Below are 8,990 nucleotides of genomic sequence, written 5' to 3' on the forward strand. Positions count from 1 at the left end.
TGAAAAATATATGGTTTTATTCAAGTAAAACATTGTTGTGTCTTTCTTGCTGCATACCACCAGTGTGTTAAAAAATGTACCAGCACAAAACACGCAGAACATTTTACAGTAAGTCATCCACAACACAGTAAATAAATTCTTAATTTTGATCTTAACTTGACTTTTAAGTTTATGCACCACCCATTTGAAAATGAATCGGTGCAGTGTGTTGACAAACTTCATGTGGTGGCCAGGGGTGCAGTTCTCAAAAGCGTCGTTGCTAACTACGTTAGATACTTTGTTGGTTGCAATGCAATTTCCCATTGGCAACTACCCAAGTTGCTAACTGCTAACAACTACACTTTCGAGAAATGCACCCCTGTATGGTTCCCTCCTGACTCACTCCAGCCAGTGGTTCCTTTCTGCTGGAAAAAAAAGTATGCCTCTTTCACAACACTCATAACAACAGTCTCTGCTTGTCCACTATGTTTTCAAAGTGTTTGTTTCGCAACAACATAACAGTGCCATCCCAATCCCTACAGATGCAGAGCAAAAAAAAATAACACCATATTTCAACAAACCAGACAAGATGTAGCTGAATGTTTATCACTTATATATATACTTATATATGCGACACCAGTTTAACAGTATTGAAAACATTCACACAACATTCAAGTGAGGTCTTGTGTGTTCGTTCTGAGAGCTCTTCTTCATCACTGTGGTTGAGCGCAGGGTTTAAGTGTCTGTTGGGCATCTTTCTTTGCCTTCTTTTTCAGTTTTCGCCCTCTGGACAGTGGAGGCCGCCGCGGCTTCATAGTTTAAAGCCAGAATGGATAGCCACCACCCCACCCGTCAAGTTGAAGTACTGCACGCGGAAAAACCCTGCGTCCTCGATCATGCCTTTAAATGTTTCCTAACGGGAAAACCACAAGAGAAGCACACAGACACAACCTTCTTATTTTCGAGGCCCAAAACTATTTCAAAAGTCACTGAAATTCTTCCAGCAGTTACTCATGTTAAGCTCCAAGTCTTCTATACACGCCCTTTTCCACAGACACAAAGCACTCTCCTAAGAGGTGTTACTGCTTTTACCAAACCTTGTAAGTTGGTGCATTGTTTCATATGCATATATGGGCACATTTAAGCCCTTGAGCCATCAAAATTAATTTAAAGCTGTCGTCATATTACTATCCAACTGTCTTTGCAGGTTGTTGCTCTGAATCGTTCAATGAAGATTAAGAATTATTGTATAATTATTACATTGTACACTTCAATGTACATAACATTATACACATAATCTTAGTCTCTTAAGATATACTACTTAGAATTTCATTTGGCACAAGGTTTTTTTTTCTGTGATTCCCAATGCCAATGGCTCTGCTAAGTTTTTTCTGGTGAAGAGTAGCTGCTAGATTCTCTCTCCCAATTTAAACAAAACCTTTAGCCAGCCTCTTCAACTGCCTCATCCTAGTACAAATGACAGGAATGAAACACTTTCAAATGACAGGACTGGAAACAATCTCCCACCACATTCACACCACAAGAGGGGGCACATTACAACTAAATTGTATCTGGGTCTGTCTGGTATATTATTGTGTGCGCGTGTGCGTGTGTGTGTATACAATGTGTATAGCATATGAATGTGTGTGTAGTCTACAGGTCCTTGTATTTTGTTTCTTCTTTCCCAACACCACCAATTACACTGTACTTTGCATTGGCTTATCCCCCAATGTTTTCCCCCAAAAAGGAACGTAACGCAGAGGCACACGTCACGCCGGTTACACGTTTACATACTATACATATACACACACACACACACATTATACAATGCATACTTACTTGATCTGGGAAGCGGCGGATACTCTCCACCAGGTACTGATATGACTTCCAGTCTCCAGCTATGACCTCTCCCAGAACAGGAATGAGTTGAAAGCTGTAGGCGTCATAGAGACTGCAGAGGACAAGGTAGAGAAGCTCTACATTAGCACATGCTCATTTCAGAGTAGAAGGTTCGGATGTGATTTTTTTTTTACAATTTCATTTGATTAGGAGTACGTTTAAAATTACAAACACCTTGTTAATTCATATAAAATTGCATCTACACTAGGAATTAGGGCTGGACGATAAAGGAAAAAAATTGATACTAAATAACAGCATGCAATACCTCGATAACTATATTTAAACAATATTTAGAAATATAGCCGACTGTTTTTCGTGTCACTAATTTGTTGGTCTGTGTGGGGGGCGTGGTTTTGGTCATGGCGGGCTTCTTGCGCATTTGTTGATATTCAGCTAGAGATTGGACTGCCCAGTAATGTTATTCTTGTTAGCGATAATTAAGTCATTTTCGCTATACGCATATCGTCACTCTTGATATCGCGATTTCCATACGTTTTCGATATATTGCACAGCCCTATACTAGGAATCTAGTATACTTAAATTGCATTAATTGGCGGAGGGAAAACAATGTATGTGTAAAATGTTCTTCCCACCTGGACAATAAAGGATTAGACATTTTGCTGAACTCCAAACACATGAATCTGCCTCCAGGCTTTAGAACACGCAGGGCCTCATCCAGGGCCTACAGTAGACAATACACGGGGAGAAAAAAACACACAGCATTAATCACGATCAGAGCGGACAGGACACTGATTAAGTGTTTCTGTAAGGGTGACATAATTAAGCCATTAAAATATTAGCACAACGTGAAACGGAAGACGGCACATGGAACACTAATTATTTTATTAGTAAGAACTTGGACGATGATGGAAGTGCAGAAGATGATCAGTAAAGTCCATGATGCTTACCTGTTCAATGTGAGTGACGTTGCGAATACCAAAAGCTATCGTGTACACATCAAACTGGTTATCAGCGAACGGAAGCTCCTCTGCATCACCCACCACCCATGACAACCCTGCAATAGAAGCAAAGGATCAGCACGATTCACGTGACAGATACTGACTCCATGGTCATCAACAGAAGAGAGAAAGGTGAATGCTGGGTAGGGAAGTATCAAAAAACAGTAGCAAACCTAGGGAGGCAGGTCAACCATGCCGCTTGGGAAACATTCATTGTTATGCTCTTGGTCAGACCAAGTCTAAAAGACATTTGTAATTTAATGATAATCAGGCTAGTAATGTTATTCATCCTATCTCTCTTACCTGAGCCGTAGCTCATCTTCTCCGCCTTGTCCTTGCCGACCTTCAGCATCTCCTTGTTGATGTCGCAGACGACGGCCGTGGACTCCTGGAGTTCCTGCTCCCCATTGGGGGTCTGGCTGCCGTTGGCTATGTCCTGCCACGAGAGGGTCTGTTGGGAGCGAATGGTGCGCCTCTGCTGCTTCTCAGCCTGAGTACGAGTGTAGTCCAGGAACCGCATGGAGATGTCACCTAAGACAAGACAAGCGGTACTGTAGATTAAAGCCTGCACAGTCTGTGTCAAACAGGACTTTTTTTAGCCTGACGAGCCAGACCGTTTAGTAAATTACTTCGTAATTACAAATGGTCTGGCCCATCAAAATAAGATTTTTCTGCTCACCCTTTAAAAAAAAAATGTATAATAGGCCTACAAAAACAATTAAGTGTATGCAGGAAAAATACTGGTTCTTTTTTGCCTTGACAGGGTAGCAAGGGGGACAATTAATTAAAGCCATTTCACACAATTCATTGGAATTTTATTTAATTCTGATCCATCCTGACAGTGTTCAACAATACTTGGGTAGGCTGTGGCATTCCAACACAGATAAATTGGTACTAATTGGTCCAAATTGTGCTAAGAAAATATCTTAATGCCATTATATCTCCAGCCTGAAACATTGATGTAAGGCAGGGTTGACCCATGTTTTCATGTTGTTGACGCCAAATTCTGACCATTCCACCCGAGTGTTGCAGTTGATATCAAGACTCATCTGACCAGGTAAAATTTTTCCGATCTTCTAGTGTCGTTTATGGTGAGCCTGTCCAAATTGTTGCCTCATTTTCCTGTTCTTAGCTGACAGGGGTGGCACCAAATGTGTTTTTCTGCTGCTTATAGCCCATTTGCCTCAAGATTTGATGTCCTGCGTAATCAGGGGATTCTCTTATGCATACCTTGGTTGTAATATGTGGTTATTGGACTTAATGTTGCCTTTGTATCAGCTCAAATCAGTCTGGTCATTTTCCTCTGACCTCTACCATCAACAAGGCATTTTTGCCCACAGAATCGTTGCTCACTGCATTTTTTTTTCTTTTATTGTATCATTCTTTGCAAACCCTAGAGATGGTTGTGTGTGACTATCCCAGTAGATCAGTATTTTCTGAAATACTCAAATCAAGCCCTTTCAGCTTGACAGCCATGCCATGTTCAAAGTCATTTAAATAAGCTCTCTTTCCTATTATGATGCTCGGTTTGAACTGCATCGGATCTCAACCATGTCTACATGCAAAAATGCATTGAGTTGCCACCATGTGATTGGCTGATCAGAAAATTTCCTCAATGAGCAGTTGTGACAGGTGTTCCTTATGTAGTGCCTGGTGAGTGTAGGTCTAGGCACTGTGGACATTTACACAGTTCCCACTCAAGAGAGCCATGATTTTTCTTCAGCCAAAAACCTTTATGTAAGATCAGGGTAGATGATAAGGGGAAAATAGTATACCTGTGCCACCAGCCGTATCGAGCAGGCGTGTCCCTGGAAGAGGGTTCATTATGTGGAGTAGCATGTCTTTCCATAGTCGATGGACACCCAGGCTCATAGCATCATTCATCACGTCATACTTCTGAGCCACACTCTCGAAAACCTTGTACACTTGACATGTATGGGGATAAACAAATAACAAAACAATCATGTCTGTGCTGCAAACGCTGGGGAAGCAAGATTGTATCGTCTCAGTCTAGACAAAAGTGACAATCGTGATATGTTGTTGTTAGTAACGACCATTGAGAGTATAATTATTACCGGTATGTAACATAGTTTTGTAAACTGTGCGCGTGCCTCTCTATGACAGCTCTTTGACAGCTCACTGAATGACTAGGTTTCACCTGAACATTCCTGTGAATAGCATACCATCAATGATATCGTTGTGATTCTTGTTTATAATTGGATAGTTTTTGTGCATCAAGCACTCTTCATAGTTAAGTTTTGTCATGCATTTCTGACTGCCTATCTACGTTGAGAAGGTTATCAGGACAGGACATCACTGAGCAACTTACCCCTCTCGGCTTTCTCTTCCTCTGGTACCGTTTCGAAACCAAAATGAGTGTTTTTGCCGTGCGAATCATCACTGTAACATCTGCAAACCATGCCACTGGAAGGATAAATCGTTTTGGGCGCTTGTGGTGTAGAAAACACATTTACTTTCCGCGTACAATCACGGAGAAGCCTCAGGACAACACACCTCACTGGGGCTGCCATCTTGCTTTTCCACGCCTGTGTTAAATAACGTTTGCGTCATAAGTCTGCGACGTCGCGTTTTTGTAGTTCTTACAGTTTGAATTCCGAGACTGAACGCCCACAGGAAACTCCAACTCCCATTGTCATTGTAACACAGCACTCCACAGCACACAGTGTTCACTGCACACAGCGAAATTGCATTTATGCCTCACCCGTGCAAGTGTACAGCCCTCAAGACAGCAGTGCAATGGAACACAGGCTAGATGTCAGATGTCTGATTTGTGTGACTGTTCAACTGTAAAATGTTGCAGGGTGTGACCTGTTTATATTTAAATATCAAAATCAGGGGGTTGGGCTATTTGCAGTGAGTGAAGTGTGAATTTTGATTATGTAGTTCTAGGCTAGCATAGGGTGCGGGGGGTCAGAAGTCCATCTGTTCGGATCTGTGTCAAATGAAGCCCAACACTTATAGAGAAAGAACCTACTCCAGTCCAGTCCAGCCGGACACACACACACACACACACACACACACACACACACACACACACACACACACACACACACACACACACACACACACACACACACACACACACAGTCTCTGTCTGACTGGAACCTCTTTGGACTCGGTCTTAGGACTTGACTAGTGTAATGGAGGCTAACTAGCACAGAGTTGGCGTGGAGCGTTGGTAAACCTCCCTCCGATAGCCTCATACAGTCTCGTGCTGTTGGGCCGAGAGACTAGTCTCTTGGCCCAGCGGTATCGTACTGTGTCTCCCATTGCCGGACCGTTGTAGTTGACGAGGTCGCACGTTCAATCCCCGAGGGGGGTGAATAGGTGCAAGATGACCTCCGTCACGCTTCCGACTGTCTCGCGAGGGAAGAGAGAGAGAGAGAGAGAGAGAGCGAGAGAGAGAGAGGGAGGGAGAATCAAGGCCTGGCCTAAAGAGAAGTAGAGAAACAGCAGCACCAAGGGTGAAGTCCCAGGCCTCATGTTACGCCTCTGACAATAGAAGAGGAGCAGTGGCCACTGAGCTGAAAAAAGGGGGGGAGAGAGTCAGGCAGGTCAGGCCCTCAGGGCAGGGCTTGTGTGATTATGGTGGTTTTAAGTGGCTTCAGTGTCCCTGCTCCCTCTGTTTAAGCAGTATCAGTTCCACCATCATCATTCACAGATTAGTCAGCCTGCCAAGCCTCAAAAATATATGTTTGATGGCATTTTCTGTTAAAAGTTGGCAACCATGCTAGAAGTTATCAGCATGGGCTGAGGTTTCAGAATCACCCGGTTGCCAACACGGAACTTGACCTTTAAGGTCAAATATGAAGGTCAAAAGGTCAACCACGGTAAAATAACAGTGTTATTTAGTTAGAAATTGTTAAAAAGATGTTAAAAGTGGGCAACCATGCCAGAAGTCATCAGCATGGACTAAGGTTTCAGAATCAACTTGTTGCCAACACGGAACTTGATCTTTAGGGTCAAATTTAAAGGTCAAAAGGTCAAAAACAGGGTATTTTCTTGCTAGTCTTTGTTGGGAACTGTATATTCATGGAATTCTTTTTCAAATGTAAGCAACCATGCTAGATGGTATCGGCATAGACTAAGGTTTCAGAATCACCTGGTTGCCAACATGGAACTTGACCTTTAAGGTCAAATATGAATGTCAAAAACAATGCATTTTCTGGTTTGCCTTTTTTTTTTGGGGGGGGGGGGGTCATATTCATGGAATTCTTTTTCAAAAGTTGACAATCATGCTAGAAGTTATCAGCATGGACTAAGGTTTCATGGTCCATGGTTGCCAGCATGGAACCTGATATTTAAGGTCAGATTTGAAGGTCAAAAGGTCAACCGGGGTAAAAATATATATATATATTTTGGGTATTTTGTGATGTGCTTTCATAAAATACAAGTTGTTTGCATGATGTATTGAATAATTAGTTTGAGATATTAGTTAGAGATATTTCGTATTATTTAAATCATTTTAGGTGAGTGAAAGTATTGGAACAAATAATCGTAAAGAAAATAAAACACTGTTTTGATGAGGTTTCTCCCAAAGTGGACAGCGCTGTCAAAAGTTGCATTTGGGATTTTCTGTCAGTGGACGGTAGAAGTGTTCACGAGAGTCACACTTAACCTACTGTAAGTATCAGATGACTCTGGACAGTGATTAATTAACCTTTTAATCCTACTTAGAGCCCCTTTAAACCCAAGTCTTCAGTGAACAACAAAAACAAGGAAAATTGCCTTTCTGTTCTAATACTTTAGGGGACTGTATAGTTAGAAGTTATATAGTCTTTATTATTAGGGTATGAGTGAAAGTGATTATTGCAAATTGTCAATAACAAGAATGTAATTCATCATATTGTTTCTTTACTTCAATAATAATCAAAACAATAATTAAAATTCAAATGTGATGTCAGTACATACTGGATATTTATGTATTTAAAGGACCTATTGTTGCTGTTATTACAAAAAGGTTGTGTCATCCAGATCATGTTCTATCCCTACGGCGTTTAAACATTCTACATTTTAATCACATGCAGGTATACAGGGCTGTCCATTCCTCAGGCAACTGCAGGCATGTATTGCCCTCTTGGTTCTACAACCATATCTTATCAGTCCTAAGCTACTATGTGGAACTGGAGGGTTTACTATGCCACACAGCCATCAAGTGTTTGGTCTACAAATTTCCAACCACCTGTCTCCTCAGTGTCTTTGTCAATATGTACTTTGTCAGACTGCAGCCATACATTTGCCTGCTGATTTGTTATGCAAGATGCAATCCATATGCATCACTTGATGGTAACATATCAATTGTCTTTTTGTCTTCTGAAAAAAGTCAATCAATACCCAAAGATAAGCATGGTGATTTGTACAGGTTACACAAAAACTCAAGCCTGGGAAATTGCAACCAAAAATTCTACAGTAGTCATGAGAACATCAAGAGAAGTGTGCAATACTTGCTCTACTCTTACTGTAGGTTTTTATTTTCCTAACTATATATGACATAGCAAATCATCAAGTATCCTTCATTGCTATAACCATTTGAAACACATCAGAATAACTGAAGTAATTATTTTTTTTCTATGGAAAGCATGTTGAATTGATGGGGCAAAAGCAAATTCGCTGGTGAGTCGAGGTATAGTCCATTTCATACCAGCAGCTTAATGTGCTTCACAAAGAAGAATAAAGTAATTGAGATGACCAGAATGAAAATTTTAAAAACACAAGTTAATTTTATGCTAATGAGCTATGATGAATATCTAAGGATGACAGGTCAGAGCCCCACCATGATAAGCCAAATCAAACATTAAATTATAGGCCTACTAATTATTCAATATACAGTACCATGCAAACAACTTGTATTTTATGAAAGCACATCACCAAAAAACTGAATTTTTTTATTGATCTCGGTTGACCTTTTGACCTTCAAAGTTGATCTTAGAGGTCAAGTTCCCTGTTGGCAACCAGGTGATTCTGAAACCTTGAGTGCATCTTAATATGTGACCTTGCCTCCTCCACTTGCGCTTGTCTCCTCGCCCCGCCTCCTGGCCCCTCCTCTGTGGAGAAAACGATAAAGTTTCCCAGCTGTCAGCCTAGCCACAACAACTTTTGAGGGACTGTTTTTCATTCACCATAACAATTGCA

The 8,990-nt window shown here is 41.2% G+C and overlaps 1 protein-coding gene across 1 annotated transcript; it reads right to left on the reverse strand.

Moving 5' to 3' along the window:
• On the reverse strand, positions 1-5,373 carry coq5 (coenzyme Q5, methyltransferase). Its single transcript, XM_063195417.1, has 7 exons — positions 5,167-5,373; positions 4,613-4,762; positions 3,141-3,368; positions 2,787-2,893; positions 2,472-2,560; positions 1,819-1,930; positions 1-892 (listed from the first exon to the last, which is right to left on the reverse strand). The coding sequence occupies exons 1-7, from the start codon at positions 5,366-5,368 to the stop codon at positions 791-793; spliced, it is 990 nt and encodes a 329-aa protein (XP_063051487.1). The 5' UTR covers positions 5,369-5,373; the 3' UTR covers positions 1-790.
• Positions 5,374-8,990: the final 3,617 nt, after the last annotated feature.

Source organism: Engraulis encrasicolus, chromosome 3 (assembly GCF_034702125.1).
Source record: "Engraulis encrasicolus isolate BLACKSEA-1 chromosome 3, IST_EnEncr_1.0, whole genome shotgun sequence".
Taxonomy (NCBI): domain Eukaryota; kingdom Metazoa; phylum Chordata; class Actinopteri; order Clupeiformes; family Engraulidae; genus Engraulis; species Engraulis encrasicolus.

What these genes read in the sequence shown, in the direction of transcription:
- coq5 (XM_063195417.1), bottom strand. Translation starts at nt 5,368, where the DNA reads ATGGCAGCCCCAGTGAGGTGTGTTGTCCTGAGGCTTCTCCGTGATTGT. An exon ending in ACGTCACTCACATTGAACAG is followed by an intron (nt 2,561 to 2,786) that starts GTAAGCATCATG and finishes TGTCTACTGTAG; the next exon opens with GCCCTGGATGAGGCCCTGCG. An exon ending in TCCGCCGCTTCCCAGATCAA is followed by an intron (nt 893 to 1,818) that starts GTAAGTATGCAT and finishes TTTTCCCGTTAG; the next exon opens with GAAACATTTAAAGGCATGAT.